The sequence below is a fragment of the Geotrypetes seraphini genome, chromosome 11 (assembly GCF_902459505.1).
Source record: "Geotrypetes seraphini chromosome 11, aGeoSer1.1, whole genome shotgun sequence".
NCBI lineage: Eukaryota > Metazoa > Chordata > Amphibia > Gymnophiona > Dermophiidae > Geotrypetes > Geotrypetes seraphini.
This window is the reverse complement of record NC_047094.1, coordinates 50796317-50814333: the sequence shown is the minus strand read 5'-3', so window position 1 is coordinate 50814333 and position 18017 is coordinate 50796317. Positions and strand designations below refer to the sequence as shown.

General features: G+C 42.9%; 1 protein-coding gene across 4 annotated transcripts in view; it reads left to right on the top strand.

Annotated features, from left to right (window-relative positions):
- The window catches only part of CRAMP1 (cramped chromatin regulator homolog 1), a 318902-nt gene that overhangs the window by 90774 nt on the left and 210111 nt on the right, over nucleotides 1-18017 (top strand). For all 4 annotated transcript variants that reach the window (XM_033963157.1, XM_033963155.1, XM_033963154.1 and 1 more), the window contains exons 7-9: nucleotides 12203-12288; nucleotides 12629-12752; nucleotides 17804-17885. In XM_033963157.1, the coding sequence (XP_033819048.1) occupies nucleotides 12203-12288; nucleotides 12629-12752; nucleotides 17804-17885 (292 nt within the window). The remainder of the gene's footprint in view (nucleotides 1-12202; nucleotides 12289-12628; nucleotides 12753-17803; nucleotides 17886-18017) is intronic.

Genomic DNA, 18017 nt, shown 5'->3' with positions numbered 1-18017 from the left:
TAGATCAAAAGGGGCAGGGATTCTACTCCCGTTACTTTCTAGTTCCCAAAAAGACAGGAGATCTCAGACCCATCCTGGATCTTCGCGATCTCAACATTCATCTAGTAAAAGAAAAATTCAAGATGCTTTCTTTAGCCATCCTTTATCCCCTTCTAAATCAAAACGACTGGCTATGCTCCCTCGATCTCAAAGAGGCTTACACTCACATACCGATCAATGTAACCTCAAGACCATATCTCCGATTCATGATCAATCATTGTCATTACCAGTACAAGGTGCTGCCCTTCGGTCTTGCCTCATCTCCAAGGGTATTCACCAAATGTCTCATTGTGGTAGCGGCATTTCTACGCTCTCACCACCTGCATGTATTTCCTTACCTGGACGACTGGTTGATCAAAGACACATCCGCTCAAGCAGTCCTTCTGGCCACCAACCAAACCATCCAGTTTCTACAACTTCTGGGATTCGAGATCAATCTACCCAAATCTCATGTCATTCCCACTCAGAGACTTCAATTCATTGGAGCGATCCTGGATACACTCCTAATGAGAGCTTTCCTACCATCCAATCGTCTCCAGACTCTTCAGTCTCTATGTCACCAGGTGCTTCCACTGCCGTCCATCTCAGCAAGACAAATGATGGTACTCTTGGGGCACATGGCATCCACAGTTCATGTCACACCTCATGCCCGTCTTCACCTGCGCACTCCTCAATGGACCCTTGCTACCCAGTGGTCCCAAGCGTCGGATCCTTGCTCACGACACATATCTGTGACATCATCTCTTCGTCAGTCTCTTCAATGGTGGTTGGTATCCTCAAATCTATCCAGAGGTCTTCTGTTCCATCAGCCTCCTCATCAACTAGTCATCACCACCGACGCCTCTCTGTACGCATGGGGAGCTCACTTGAACGAGTTCCAGACTCAAGGTCTTTGGTCAGCCCAGGAAAGGAAGCATCAAATCAATTTCCTGGAACTCAGAGCGATGTTTTACGCCCTCAAGGCCTTCCAACACCTTCTCTTTCCTCAGGTCCTTCTGTTGTGCACAGACAATCAGGTTGCGATGTACTACATCAACAAACAGGGTGGGACAGGCTCTCGCCTTTTATGCCAGGAAGCCCAGAAGATCTGGACTTGGGCCATAGATCATCATCTCTTCCTCAAAGCTATTTACATTCAGGGGGCTCAGAATTCTTTAGCGGACAAACTCAGCAGAATTCTCCAACCTCACGAGTGGACACTCGATCCCGTAACTCTGCAGTCTATCTTCGATCAATGGGGCACTCCTCAGATAGACCTCTTTGCAGCTCCTCACAATCATCAGCTGCCCCTATTCTGCTCCAGACTTTACTCTCCGCACCGTCTAACAGCAGATGCTTTTCTCCTCGACTGGTCGAATCTGTTCCTGTACGCCTTCCCTCCTCTGCCTCTCATGTTGAGAACCTTGTTCAAGCTCAAGAGGGAACGAGCCACCATGATTCTGATTGCTCCGAGGTGGCCCAGGCAACATTGGTTCTCCCTTCTACTTCAACTCAGTTCCAGGGAACCTTTTCTTCTTCCTCTGTTTCCTTCTCTGCTTACGCAACAGCAGGGAACCCTTCTGCATCCCAACCTCCAGTCTCTACACCTGACGGCTTGGTATCTCTCGGGCTGAACGCGACTGATACTCTTTTGTCTCAGCCCGTTCGTTCCATTCTGGATGCCTCCAGGAAACCAGCCACTCTACAATGTTACCATCAAAAGTGGACGAGATTTTCTTCCTGGTGTCTTCTTCATCATCTTGATCCCACCTCCCTGGCAGTGGAACCGTTGTTAGATTATCTTCTTTCTTTGTCTGACTCTGGCCTGAAGTCCTCTTCCATCAGGGTCCACCTCAGTGCCATTGCAGCTTTTCATGAGCCAGTCCATGGAAAACTTCTTTCAGCTCATCCCCTGGTGTCCAGGTTCATGCGTGGGCTTTTCAATGTTAAACCACCTCTTAAAGCCCCTCCGGTTATCTGGGATCTCAATGTGGTTCTTTCAGCTTTAATGAAACCTCCATTTGAACCTTTAGCTACTTCTCCTTTCAAGTTTCTCACTTGGAAAGTACTTTTCCTTATTGCTCTTACCTCTGCCAGGAGAGTCAGTGAGCTTCATGCACTGGTTGCAGATCCACCTTTTACGGTTTTTCACCATGACAAGGTGGTTCTGCGTACACATCCAAAGTTTCTCCCCAAGGTTGTTTCTGAATTTCATCTCAACCAATCCATTGTTCTACCGGTTTTCTTTCCAAAACCTCATTCTCATTCTGGGGAACAAGCTCTGCATACTTTGGATTGTAAAAGGGCTCTTGCTTACTATCTGGAGCGTACGAAACCCCACAGATCAGTTCCCCAGCTTTTTCTGTCCTTTGATCCGAATAAATTGGGACGTCCTGTTTCTAAACGTACGTTGTCTAATTGGCTGGCAGCGTGCATTTCATTCTGTTATGCTCAGACCGGACTGACACTGGAAGGTTCTGTCACAGCCCATAGAGTCAGAGCAATGGCAGCATCTGTAGCTTTCCTCCGTTCCACTCCTATTGAGGAAATCTGCAAAGCTGCTACTTGGTCCTCAGTTCACACTTTTACATCTCATTATTGTCTGGATGCATTCTCCAGAAGGGATGGTCACTTCGGCCAATCTGTTTTACAAAATTTGTTTTCTTAATGGCCAACCTTCCCTCCATCCCTCTTTTTGTTAGCTTAGAGGTCACCCATCAGTCAAGAATATGCTGCCTGCTTGTCCTGGGATAAAGCACAGTTACTTACCGTAACAGGTGTTATCCAGGGACAGCAGGCAGATATTCTTGCGTCCCACCCACCTCCCCGGGTTGGCTTCTTAGCTGGCTTATACTAACTGAGGGACCGCGCGCCTCTGTCGGGCGGGAAGGCACTCGCGCGTGCGCGGTGCGGCCGAGCTGGAACTTTCTAAAAGTTCTTAGAGTGCAATCACTCTAAAATTGTCCGTACCGGGGCTCCGTCGGTGCCGTCACCCATCAGTCAAGAATATCTGCCTGCTGTCCCTGGATAACACCTGTTACGGTAAGTAACTGTGCTATATTGTCTGATATTTCTCAACCCTCCCATCCCGCCCTCCAATCTCCCCCCCAAACCCCTGTGAAAGAATGTGTGCAGGAGATATGTATAGTGTAAGCACAGATTTATAAATCGGAGATCAGTTGGGCCTACTGTTTTGGGAAGTAATCCAAATTTCATATGCACTCCAAATGCTGTAGCTGATTTCTCCGAAGAGCTGTTAATTTGGACATCTGCTGTATACATTGCACTTTATATTCACAAACTTTGGAGAGAAATCCAATAATCTTCTGTGATAATAAAGTAACACTTAACAATAATCACAGCTCCAATTGTATATAACTTATACTGAATAATTTTGTGAAAAACTCAGACTCTGAACCCGTGAACTGGTGATAACACCAACTGAGGTTCAATGGGGGACCATCATCGTTTTCACTGTCCCCTATTACCATCCACACTAAACATGTAAATAGAGAAAAGAACTTATCTGATTCGGATGGTAAAATGCTGGCATAGAACCCCAGTGGTGTTGAAAGTGACTAGTGTTGATTAAAACAATTTCTGTATTGATAGTTGTTTATTCTAATGACCCTGTCCCCCCAAGACAGTCACTTTCAACACCACTGGGGTTCTATGCCAGCATTTTACCATCCGAATCAGATAAGTTCTTTTCTCTATTTACATGTTTAGTGTGGATGGTAATAGGGGACAGTGAAAACGATGATGGTCCCCCATTGAACCTCAGTTGGTGTTATCACCAGTTCACGGGTTCAGGGTCTGAGTTTTTCACAAAATTATTCATTATAAGTTATATACAATTGGAGCTGTGATTATTGTTAAGTGTTACATTGCACTTTAGCCAGCAATAGTCTCGGCCCTGGTAGTTCTGGTTGTTTCCAGGTGGATGCTAAAACAAGTCTCCCTGCTGTCATTATCAAATGTATCCATTTCTGATACTTCAAAGGCATGGCCTCTGGTCCTTTGTTCAACAAACAGAACTCCATTGTCTTAGGGATCGGAATGCCTAGTACTTTCTCAATAAAGGAAATTACTTTATCCCAATAAATCTGTGCTTTAGTACAGTACCACCAAATATGTTCAAAAGTGCCTACTTCTGTACATCCTCTCCAGCATTTATCCGATCCATTCCCATACATAGCTCGCAATCGTGCTATCGTATAATACCAACAAAAGAGCATCTTATATCCATTTTCTATCATATTGCTGGCTATAGTGCCATATAAAAGTGAATGCAACATTTTAAACCATTCCATGTTAGAGTAAGTTTTACCAGTAATCTTTTCCCAGCGATGTCTATATTTCAAGGAGTCTGTACGTTCAATCCGTGCTTGCAAAATGTTGCAAAAGGATGTCTGTCACATCGTTTAGCTCTTCTGCCTTCTTCAGTATAATGCCCTCTTCAGTTTTTCCTTCTGCAGGAGAACTAAGAAGGTGTGTTCTGATATGCTCTGTTCGACTTTTATTATTTTCATGTTTTTTTTCATCCATTTTGTGAAGCTTCGGTGCCAAAAGGACCCCATATTTGGAGTTACTCTGCCTGGGAGGCTCCACAAGGGCAGGCTGCAACTCTCAGGGCAATCCCCAGGTGTATCTGATAAGCCAGCCTGCTTTTTGCTTCTTCATGGCTCGGGGTCCATTCACCTGGGAGCCAGCTTGCCTTCAGACTTATTAGAAGCTTCAGTGCAGGCTGTGGGGCCCCTGTGTGAATCCTGTTGGGTTTCAGGGTGCCGGCTACATTTTAATCTCCCGTTGTGCTGCAAGGATCTGTGGGGGAAGAGTCCTCAGTTGGTATCTGGCAACTGGCAGTCCGAAGATCTCCTATGGTAGATTGATTTCAACAAGGATATAAGGCAGAAAGTCTTCTCCACTCAGTCAGTCTGAAACAAAGTTGACAAAGGCAGACACCAGCCCAGCCCAGCCTATTCATTATAAGGAAAATGGGGGGGGGGGAATGTCATCAGAAAACCCTAATTTTAAGGTTTCTGGAGCCAGAATTAGGGTCCCCCTCCTCCAAAACCCCTTTCCGTGAATTTTTTCAACTTCAGGGGAGACCCACAGGTCATTTTTGGTACTTATTTGCTGGCATCGGCCATCTTAGATTTTGAAGAATCTTTTTTTTTCTAAAGCTTCCATCTGCCTCAAAGCTTCTCGATTTGGCTCAAAATCCACTGGGATGGATTCTTCGGGCTGTTCTGCCCCTATATCATGCCAGTTCGTTTGTTAGAAAAATAATGGAAGTGTTGCTGAAAAAAAGGATAGTGAAATTCCTGGAATCTAATGGGTTACAGGATCCGAAGCAACATGGTTTTACTAAAGGTAAATCTTACCAAACAAACCTGATTGAATTTTTGATTGGGTGACCAAAGAATTGGATCAAGGACATATGCTAGATATAATTTACTTAGATTTCAGCAAAACCTTTGACATGGTTCCTCATAGGAGGCTTTTGAACAAACTTGACGGGCTGGAGTTAGGACCCAAAGTTGTGAACTGGATTAGAAACTGTTTGACGGACAGATGCCAGAGGATGGTGGTTAATGGAATTTGCTCGAAGGAAGGAAAGGTGAGTAGCGGAGTCCCTCAGGGTTCAGTGCTAGGGCTAATCCTGTTCAATATGTTTGTGAGTGACATTGCTGAAGGGTTAGATGGATAATTTTCTTTCTATTAATGTTCACAGGAGTCTGTACATTCTCCCTCTGAATTTGTGGTTTCAGTATCCGCGGATTCGGTTATTCACAATTTTTTTTTAATTTTAAATAAAGCTGCATTCCAGACCTTCCTCGCCTCCCTCCCGCCTTCCCCCCGGCATCCCTGACCTTACCTGATAGTCTAGCAGGCTTTCGGGGCAGGAGTGATCTTCCTAGGCTTCTGCCCCGTTCAGATCACTTATAGGAAATGGCTGCCGTGAGCTCCCATCGTAGTCTTGAGAGACTACAGGAGCTCATGGCAGCCTATTCCTATTAGTGATCTGCATGGGGCAGGAGTGTAGGAAGATCGCTCCTGCCCTGAAAGCCTACTAGACCACCAGGTAAGGTCCGGGATGTCAGGGGGAAGGCGGGAGGGACGCGGGGGTGGGTCACAGCCGGCCAAAAAGTTATTTGCGAATTTTCATCATTCGTGGGCTGGCTCTGCCCCTAACCCCTGTGAATATTGAGGGAGAAGTGTATTTTGCAATTAACCTGTTTTCTGCCTCGGACAACTGTATAATCTGGAACTAGATTTCTTCTCTTGTCAGTTGGATGAACATGTATGAATATATTACTAATAAAGTAATGAGTTTGTTGAGCTTTGGAATTCCTTATGTATTAGTGCTAGTTGCACACAGCAGGTTGGTTCATTGATAATCTATGTTGCAAGTTCATGCTACTTATTCTTTTTCTTTTTTTTTTAATTCTTTATTCATTTTATAATTCACAACAAGTGTACAATAAATATCAAACAATTAGAATACAATATCACTTGAAAATCTACCATATCATACAACAAAAAGATATAACCCCCATCCCCTCCCACTTCCATATACAACAAATAAATATACCACATGAATATAATATCTTATCATTCATATATATTATTAATAGAAATCCAACCCCCCCCAATCCACATGTAAGAATTAAAATTGGGAAAAGTGTAAATTATTCATTATAATAATTTTAAAATGGCCCCCACACATCCTTAAATTTATTATAGTAACCTTTTTGAACTGCCAACGCTCTTTCCATTTTAAACACATGACATACTGAATTCCACCAGAAACAATAATTCAACCTTGTACAATCTTTCCAGTTATACATTATTTGTTGAATGGCAACTATCATCAAAAGCTTATTATTATTAGCAGATATTTGAGGCATGCCAAATAAAATTGTGTCGTATGATAATGCTACATAATTTTCCATTAAATGATTTATTTGATCCCAAATAGAGATCCAAAAATTTTTAATGAATGGACAATAAAACATGAGTCACAGAGCGGAACAGATATGTAAGATATTTCTGGAAAAGTTCCCCATGCCCCTCCTCTTTTCTTCTGTTATAGTGGAGATCGATTGCTTTGGTATAAACTGCAGAGGGCACTATACTGCATTTGTAAAAGAGGAGGAGCTGAAAGATGTGATTGACATCCTTCTGCAACAGTTCGCAAGCACTGATTGAACACCTAATGTACTGACTCTTGTGTATATTAACAGAAAGAAGATTATCCAAGTAAGAACCTAATCTTTAAATAACCAATATCCCGTGTATTTAAAAACATAAATACTTATGTTAGTTTACAAAAATATTAATCCACAATCTAAAACCATAAATACTTAAATTAGTTCACAAGATAGTATTAGCTCAAGAAACACTACTACCACTAATCATTTCTATAGTGTAGCTAAAGTAGAACATTTGAGACACTGTCCCTGCTCAGTAGAGCTTGCAATCTTTTTTTTTTTTTTTTGTAAATCTTTATTCATTTTCAGAACTTATACAAGCGCAAACAAAATGTACAATCAGATAGAACAAATAACAGCACTTATCTTCAAACAAATATTAAAACAAAGTACTTTACTTCTCCCTCCCACCTTCGCTGGATGTGTGTAGAAATCAACAAGGAATTAAAGGTTAATTAATTTTTTTTTTTTAAATAATTCTTTATTCATTTTCATATTTGACAATAAGTGCACAAAATATTATATTACAACAAGTTCTTACACTACATCACTTTGATATCTACTACATAAAATCTAATAATATTTTTAACTCCTCCCCCACCACCCACCCTTCATCTACTTTCCAACCAAAATATACACATATTGCAAAACATATTATAACATATTATGTAACATTATTACCAATACCCTTCCCCTTTGGTGTGCCAAAAAGAAGAAAAAGAAGAAGAGAAGAAGTGATGACTATTCACTGCAATATTTTGTCAATGGCCCCCATATTTTTATAAATTTAGTATATGTCCCTCTTTGTATTGCTATTACTCTTTCCATTTTGAATATATGACATATTGTATTCCACCAAAATGTATAATTAAGGTTACTATGATTCTTCCAATTGTTGGTTATATGTTGAATGGCAACCCCTGTCATGACTAATAAAAGCTTGTTATTCTCTGGTGAAATTTAACTTTTTTTCCTCATCATCATTCCAAATAATACTGTGTTATAAGAGAGTGCTATATGATTTTCCAACATTACATTTATTTGAGACCAAATAGCATTCCAAAATACTTTTTTTTTTTTTTTTAATTTTTATTTATAAAATTTTCATTCTTACAATAAATGAATAGCATAATATTTAGTTTATAATAAATATAGGGACAATAATAAAGTAAATGATCTAATGTCCCGGGTTCCAAATTACAATGCCAGCATCTATCTAATTTTTGCAAATGTACAGGGGTCCAAAACACTCTATGTAACAAAAATAACCAAGTTTGTCTCATAGATGCTGACACTGTACATCTCATTCTCCAAGACCAAATTTGTGGTCATTGAGAGGCAGTAATTTGGTGCTTGATCTCAATGCTCCAAATGTCTCTTAGACCATTTTTTGGTTTTTTATTCAAGTATCCAGATAATAATTTATACCACAATGCGGCTTGATGTCCTAGGAAGTCTGCTTGGTGGGGGAGAGTTCAAACTATTAAAATGATGATTTTGCCTGTGGTTTGCTACCAAATGAGTATGATACCTATTTATTTTCAGGGGTCCTTTTATAAAAAGCTTAATGGTATTCTAACAAAATTTCTTTGGCTTGGTAAAATGCCTAGAATTGCTTTAGTATCCTTGAAAAAATCAATTGAGGAGGGAGAGGTAAATTTTCCAAATTTTTATAGGTACCATCAAGCCTATATTTTACGTCAGGGTATGTATTGGATCCTCCCAGAACTCATAGATAATGCACCAGATTGGTTATATTTGGAATGGCGCCTTTTGTTTCCTCTGAATTTAGTTCATGTTCCAAGCATTAGCATGCCTAGGAGATATAGGGAAAATAAGATATTAATGGATACCTGGAAAACGTTGAGATTTATCAGTAAATTAACACCTATCCCAATTAATAAGTCCACTAATCAATCTTTATGGATAAACTCCAAGATTAAAATAGGCAGAGCTCAAATCTTTTGGAAGAACTGGATTATTGCAAGCATTCGAACTCTAAATGATGTGATTTCAGATGGTAAACTGCTTGAATTTTCACAATTGCAACATAGATTTGGTCTTAGCAAAACACAAAGCTTTAAATGGTTGCAATTGAAGCAGGCCATTCAGGTTGGGTTCCCTGAATGGAAGACTTTGAATAGTCAGTATAGTCTAGAATTCCTATGCTTCCAAGCAGACTTCCTAGGACATCAAATTAAAGGTTAATTAATCAGTCTTTTATTAACAAACGCCTTTAATGGACGCCATATTAAAATTTTTTTTTATTATTATCCAATTGTTTCGTATTCATTTTTTCGTATCTGTAATACAAACAGTGTTTTCCACCAAAATGAAAAATTTAATCTGTCCCAGTTCTTCTAGTTTCCAGTTAGAGCTTACAATCCAATCAATAGACAAAGATAATAAGTATGGGTTTGGGGAGTTCCTCAGGCATGAATGCCGTACAGCAAGTGGGGGTTAGAAGTTAAAAGCAACCTGAAGCCTGGATTTGAATACAGCCAGCGACGGAGCTTGGCGTAATGATTCAGGGAATGTGTTCCAGGTGGATGGCACAGCAAGAGAGAAGGGGTGGAGTCTGGAGTTGGCATTAATGGAGAAGGATACTGATAAGAGATTTGAGATTTTACCTGATAGATTTACCTGGGAGGAGTATAGGGAGAGATATTGAGGAGCTTCGGGGTGAATGCATTTGTGAGTCATTAAGAGGAATTTGTAATTGTATGCAGCAGTGGAGTGATTTGGGTAGAGGGATGATATAGGCATAGCAACTTTGATGGAATGTAAATCATGCTGCAGAATTTTGGATGGATTGAAGGGGAGAGAGGTAGTTACGAGGAAGACCTATGAGAAGCAAGTTGCATAGTCAATGTAAGAGGTGATAAGAGCATGGATAAGGGTTTTGGTGGTGTGTTCTGAGAGGAAGGATCAGATTTTGGTGGTAATATAGAGAAAGAGGTAACAGGTTTTGGTGGTCTGCTGGATTTATGCAGAAAAGGAGAGAGGGGAGTCCAAGATGACCCTGAGGTTATAAGTTGATGAGATAGGAAGGATAAGTCTGCTATCCACTGTCGTAAAGATTTGTAGGGGGGGGTAAGTAGTCTTGGCCATATTCGGCTTTAAGTGGCTGTGGGACATCCAGGACGCAATGTTGGATAGCAAAGTTGCTCTCCGAGAACAGCAGGCATAAACTATTCTCACAACACTCCCACCTTCTCTAATTGGCTTCTTAGCTATCTTATTGAATTGCAGGTCCCACAAGCCGACATCTGTGGGAAGGCACCAGCAAGAGATATGGGTGGTTATAAAGTTCTTAAAGTGACATTACATTTGAGAATATATGCCTGCCGTCCTTGGAGAACACCTGCAACAGGTGAATAACTTTGCTTTTCCCGCACTCCTTTTGTACTTCTCAGCTTTATATAATCCTTGCCCTTTGAACTTTTTTGCTATTGAAAATGCCTTATGGTACTGTCTTATTTGTCACTGGCTATAATATTGCAAAAACCTTTTCTCCAGTGTGAATCAATATATTTCTCTAAAAAATAACCACTGGATCCCAGCTTTTTGAACTTTTTAAATCCCTATATACTTTGCTTGGGACGCCTCAGCCCCACCACTCCACCGCTATAATAGTTTTATTGTAACGGGAAGGCTGTGTGGTGCCTCATCATCGGCAGTCCTTTACTTAGTTTATGTTTTTTTTATGTTTTTATAAATTTGTGAGTCTTAAGTGTTCAAAATATTCTTCAACCAAATTTCTTTTGGTGCCAATATTAAACTTGATAAAAGTATAAATATTCACTTATCTCAGCCACCTTGGGAGCCAGACCCGACATGTTTCGCACTGCACGAGTGCTGTTTCAAGGGTCTCCCTGCGAGATAAAGGAAGAAAGCTAAGAAATCAACTCAGACCTAACCTCCCCCCTCCTAATGCTTAAAAATAACTTAGTGTTGCGCTTTACATACTTAGTTTGTGTCAAAAATAAAAAACTCACCGGGGCTGCCGCTGTCATCCGACTCCTGTTTTAGTTTTTTCGTGATGGCGGCGGCGATTGAAAGTGATACGATTGAAAGTGATATTTAAACGGAGCCGGCAGACGCCGCCGCCATCACGAAAAAACTAAAACAGGAGTCGGATGACAGCGGCAGCCCCGGTGAGTTTTTTTATTTTTGACACAAACTAACTATGTAAAGCGCAACACTAAGTTATTTTTAAGCATTAGGAGGGGGGAGGTTAGGTCTGAGTTGATTTCTTAGCTTTCTTCCTTTATCTCGCAGGGAGACCCTTGAAACAGCACTCGTGCAGTGTGAAACATGTCGGGTCTGGCTCCCAAGGTGGCTGAGATAAGTGAATATTTATACTTTTATCAAGTTTAATATTGGCACCAAAAGAAATTTGGTTGAAGAATATTTTGAACACTTAAGACTCACAAATTTATAAAAACATAAAAAAAACATAAACTAAGTAAAGGACTGCCGATGATGAGGCACCACACAGCCTTCCCGTTACAATAAAACTATTATAGCGGTGGAGTGGTGGGGCTGAGGCGTCCCAAGCAAAGTATATAGGGATTTAAAAAGTTCAAAAAGCTGAGATCCAGTGGTTATTTTTTAGAGAAATATTATGGTACTGTCTGGCAGCTTGCTTGATATTTGAATGTGTGTATCTAACCTCCCCTCTCTCGCTTTCCTGTTTAATGCAGAAATAAATCTGTTTGGTTCTGTGGGCTGGCTGAAGTAAATTTGAAGTCCATTATTAGTTGAATATCTAAGATGACTTTTTTCCCTTTGTGTTTCCAATATCTTTTCATCTGAACTATGATGAATCTCTTTTTGAAGGGTTTAACCTCCCCCCCCCCCAATACCTGCTATTCTATGCGATTTGTTCTATAGAGTCCATCAAAACTAGAAAACTAAAGATTCCTTCATATTGCATGTTAATCACTTGTTTGTTTTAACTGTAGGGCTACAACTGTTCGTTACAAAGGGAGGAATCTGAGAATCAAAGCTCCCATGTGTCGGGCTCTGAAGAAACTCTGTGACCCAGATGGTAAGGAAAGAGGAAGATTGAGAAATAGAGATTGGAAGAGATGAGCAGCACTAAATTCTAATTCAGGACTGGAGCTAATTGCAAGGACCTTTAAGTACTCTTTAATTTTCTTTCATTTATTTGTGCCCTTCCATGAAGAAAGTAGATAAAATTTACCCGAGTACTTTATGCTGCACAGCAAGAAGTTTTCCCCAAATGCTGGCCTGCACGACCTACTATACTCATTTTTGTACTGCTGATTTCTTGTTCTAGATTTCAGTTCTGTCCCTGTCATCACTATGAAGTCTGACTTGTTACAGCTATTTCTATGGATTCCAATATGTTTGCCTTTCTTTAACAGGTCTTAGTGATGAGGAGGATCAGAAACCTGTACGTCTTCCACTTAAAGTCCCTGTGGAACTACAGCCAAGGAATAACCATGCATGGGCTCGTGTGCAGAGCCTCGCACAGAACCCACGGCTCAGGTAACCATGCAGACATGGGGATGGGAGAGGTGAGGTGAAGGAGGGGAAATGAGGAACAATGTCTAATGGTATCAAATACTGTACATCCAGAATGAAAATTATACTGCAGGTAATCTATAATCTATCATTGAAATCTATTAGGGGTACCTGAAAACTGATCAATAGCCCATGTAAAATCAGTTTTGAAAGTGCTCCAGTTATGAGCAAAGAAACCACAAATCAGAGAGCCGGGTATTGGCACTGGGAAGAATGATGGAAGCTAATAAGAACAATATTTTTCTAAAGGGATAGATAAACCACTACAACTGCACAAGTGGAGACATCACCAGAAAGGAGCTGAATTGGGACTAGTCTCCCAAAGCTCAGAAATCTCAGATGTCGTCTGAGTCTGTGTAGATATTTCTATATTCCACTGAATGATGCATTCCCTCAGTCAATTTTTAACTATGCCTTCAGTCAGTTCCTGTCCACAGTTAGCTGCTCTTTTACAAAGAAAATTGAGCTTGGAGCCAGGATGGCAAGTTGAGGATCATACATGAACCACGGAGCACCTGGCCCCTCATATTTGGTGCTGCTGTTCATACTTTGTTCCCAGTATTATATTCTTGAAAGTCTGTGGCCTGAGCAAAGAGACAGATAACATGATAAACAAACTAGAGGGTAAGTCATCCAGTAAAGCAACAGGAGTAGTGCTCAAAACCAATCAAGGACTCTCAGCAGCCCAACATGGTTGAATGTGTGGCGCTCTAATGGCAAAACTCTGTAGGGTGAGTAGAGCACAAAAGAGGTGGAGCCAATGGGTGACTCCCCTTGGGGGATGCAGAATATGCAGGCAGTCACCTTAGACAGAATGCTTGCTGAAATTCAAAATGGCAACACCGCTATTACTGGGGTACTAAATATTTTACAGACATGTTGAGCTCGATGCTTATTGATTATGCTGAGCAACAGATTTCAGCAGCTGAGGACAATATCAATGAGCGTCACAGAGAAACAAACAGCACCAGGTATGAGCTTGAAGTCTGTCCAAGAAAGCAATGGGGCAAATGGTTTGAAAGATCCAATATGGTAATCAACGACAAAAAAGCAGACCATGTAGAAGATGCAGTTTTTATTCACTACTTTAGCTCCTAGGTTTATACAATCTTTTGTGCAGTCTGTTCGGTTTCTTATTGTTACTGAAATTTGAGAATCTAGATCAGTGGTTCCCAAACCTGTCCTGGGGGACCTCCAGCCAGTCAGGTTTTCAAGATATCCCTAATGAATATGCATGAGAGAGATTTGCATACCTGTCACTTCCATTATATGCAAATCTCTCTCATGCATATTCATTAGGGATATCTTGAAAACCTGACTGGCTGGGAGTCCCCCAGGACAGGTTTGGGAACCACTGATCTAGATTATAGTTTTCATTGAAACAATGTGTGTATTGTTGGTATGCCAGAAGAAGCTGAATCAGGTGCCATGGAGGACTTTGTACTGCTCTTGAAAAGAGTTTTTTTCTGACCCTCCCTTGCCTGATGACTTAGTTGTACAACGGGCAATAAAGTAGAGAGTTGCGGACGTCACCGGAATGACCGGCAGCTACTGAGTGGAGCTCCAGAGGAGCGGTGCCCTAAATTAGTGAAATCACCCTTCTAAATTCATATTTTTGCCTGACCCTGGCTCGGAGAAGCGGTTGGAGTGGGGGTGGTCATGACAACTAGGCAAAAGCTAGATGCTTACTGCTTTGCTGGGAGTAAAAACGGGCTGCCGAAGGAACAGGCCATGAACCCAAATCATGTGAACGCAGCGGCGCAGAATGAGAGCAGTGCGATGAGAGTGTACATCCCCGCCGGCTCATGGTGAAATGACAGATCGCATGGGCCCAGAGTCGGAAGTCTCCCAAACCTCCATCATAAGTCTCTTGTTGGAAATCAAGTCAGAAATGACCACATTGCGGCAGGACATCACAACTGCAGTGCAAGATTTAAAGCAAGATCTGGTGGAACTCACCGCCAAGACGAGATGGAGAAGTGCCTGGATGGTTATGGAGAGGAAATAGTGGACACCCAAACTGAGCTGGCTGAGTTGAGGAAAAGTGAGAGTGAACTTTGGGACAAATTGGAAAACTTGGAGAATCGCAGATTTGTTGGCCCTGGAGCAGGGCCCCACTAAGCAACAAGTGGCACACCGTGTTCTGGGCCATCCATCTGAGAACTGGCCACGAGACATAGTGCTGTGTCTTACCAGCTACTGCCAAAAAGAAGCTATCTATGTGGCAGCCAGAAGGCGTAAGGACTATACTTGGCAAGGACTCTATGTGGACATGTACCAGGAAGTGGCCCCTATGACATGCCGAAAGTGCAGATAAATGGGCCCACTCACTAGTTATTGGCGAGCTGAAGTCCTGCGTTATCGCTGGCTCTACTCGTTTGCTCTGGCACTGATGGTGGGTGCAGTGACAAAAACTGTGCGTGCGACGGCAGAAGCCTGGAGAACGCTCGCAGTATTGGAGGCTCCTAATCTGCTGGAGGAAAGGCGTACCGTGGCGGCTAAGGACAGAGCGGCTCCCAACAAAGAAAGCCACTGGAAGCGAAAAAAGAAGGGAGTTACATCCAGTGCCATTCCGCTGTCTGGAGAAACAGCGAGACCACCTTGAAATTTCTGCATAGAATGAAGAATAGGGTGTTTGAGGGGTGTGAAATGTTGTTCATATGGAGTGAATGCTGGGAAGAGGGTGGACATCTTCTTGCTCTTGCTGTTCTTCTAGTGATTGTAGTTCCTTTCTTTTCTGATTTTTATTCATTGTAAACTGCTCTGATGGCAGTATATAAATTTAAAAAAATAAATATAAACATACATTTGCAGCATTGGTAGTTGCTGGGCTCATGAATTTAACACTGGTCTTCTGTGTGTACTGAGCCACCAACCTAGTGTGGTTTTCTAAGTGTTATACTTTTTTTCAGAATTATATATTATAGCTAATGCCCTGCCTCATTTTTTTTTTTTTAACTACCTCATTTTTAAAGTTCAGTTCTTAAATTGTTCATACTGTATTTGTAGTTTATATTTATCATGGATGAAAGTCAGGGTAGGGTTAACCTTTTGGTGGACCCTAGCCAAAAATGCACATTGGAGCCCTTCAATATATAAATAAATTTTAAAACACTCACATATGCCCCTCTTCTTTTTGTGATTCTGAGTGCAGAAGAAAACCAGATGAGGTAAGAAGCACTGCTCACCAACTTCTCTTGCCAAATGGAGTAAATAGACATGGGTTATGGAGAATAAACAGACCTTTGAGAGCAGTGGTAACTCCTGTCTTCTCCTTCCAACTTTTTCAGGCAGAAGCTGACTACACATGGCAAAAATTGACCTTGGGAACCACTGAATTAGTTCATCTGAGAGGGCTCTTCCTAAACATTTGAGCCCTAGGCACATGCCCTTTTCTGCCTAGCCAGTGCTACAATTTCTTTCTGATCAGGATGACTAAATATTCAAAGGTTCCAAAAGTTTTAAAAACTGGTGTCATGAAATAAAAATTAGTATAAGAAAGGGGGTTTGGAAAAATTTGCTTTTGCTGCTACTACCGTATTTTCGCGGATATAACGCGCACCTGTGTAAAACGCGCACAGGGGTATAGCGCGCAGAAATCACGATGATATGTACCAAAACTTTTCTATACCGCGCTCAGGCATATAACGCGCATGATGCCCGACGCTACTTTCGCCCGCCCTGACTTTCCGTGCGCTGTCCCGACTCTCCGTTCACCCCCCCTGACTTCCGTGCACTGCCCTGACTTTCCGTGCGCTGTCCTGACTCTCCGTTCACCCCCCCTGACTTTCCGTGCACTGTCCCCCCTTGAAGTCCTGTCCCCCCTTGAAGGTCTGTCCCCATCCTGAAAGCCTGATGCCCCCCCCCCCGACGTCCGATACATCCCCCCCCCCCGGCAGGACCACTCGCACCCTCACCCCGAAGGACCGCCGACTCCCCAACAATATCGGGCCAGGAGGGAGCCCAAACCCTCCTGGCCACGGCGACCCCCTAACCCCACCCCGCACTACATTACGGGCAGGAGGGATCCCAGGCCCTCCTGCCCTCGACGCAAACCCCCTCCCCCCAACGACCGCCCCCCCCAAGAACCTCCGCCCGTCCCCCAGCCGACCCGCGACCCCCCCTGGCCGACCCCCACGACACCCCCACCCGCCTTCCCCGTACCTTTGTGTAGTTGGGCCAGAAGGGAGCCCAAACCCTCCTGGCCACGGCGACCCCCTAACCCCACCCCGCACTACATTACGGGCAGGAGGGATCCCAGGCCCTCCTGCCCTCGACGCAAACCCCCCCCCCCCCCCAACGACCGCCCCCCCCCAAGAACCTCCGCCCGTCCCCCAGCCGACCCGCGACCCCCCTGGCCGACCCCCCCACCCCCCTTCCCCGTACCTTTGGAAGTTGGCCGGACAGACGGGAGCCAAACCCGCCTGTCCGGAAGGCAGCCAACGAAGGAATGAGGCCGGATTGGCCCATCCGTCCTAAAGCTCCGCCTACTGGTGGGGCCTAAGGCGCGTGGGCCAATCAGAATAGGCCCTGGAGCCTTAGGTCCCACCTGGGGGCGCGGCCTGAGGCACATGGGCCAAACCCGACCATGTGTCTCAGGCCGCGCCCCCAGGTGGGACCTAAGGCTCCAGGGCCTATTCTGATTGGCCCACGCGCCTTAGGCCCCACCAGTAGGCGGAGCTTTAGGACGGATGGGCCGGCTAAGTTCCATCAAGAACATGTTTGAAAAGGTTTGATTACTGCTGCAAGATGTTCAAGTCTAAGTACATCCTATAACCACCTATAATATGCCTCCCAACAAGCTCCCTTGAATTTTGGATGCACAGCAGCTGAGACGCCTTGTAAGATGTCCAGAAAGCCGGTTTCAAAAATCGGCACTTGGACATTCCGATGATTAGGAATGGTGTTGTTTTTGAGGCAACCTTTAGAAATAAAAATGTTATACAGATCCTTTTCTATTTTCATAGTAATCCATTTCTCATATTGCCTTTACCATTGTTCTTTTGCTTCTCTAGAATGATTGTGGAGTTGCATCGTAAAGTTTCCAGTCTCATCGAATTCCTGAAGCAGAAATGGGCCCTGCCTGAAGTTCGTGTTGTATCTTTTTCTTTTTTTGGTTATATGATTTATAATGGGACTACAGTAAAACCTTGGATTGCAAGTAACTTGGTTTGCAAGTGTTTTGCTAGACAAGCAAAACATTTGATTAAATTTTAACTTGATATATAA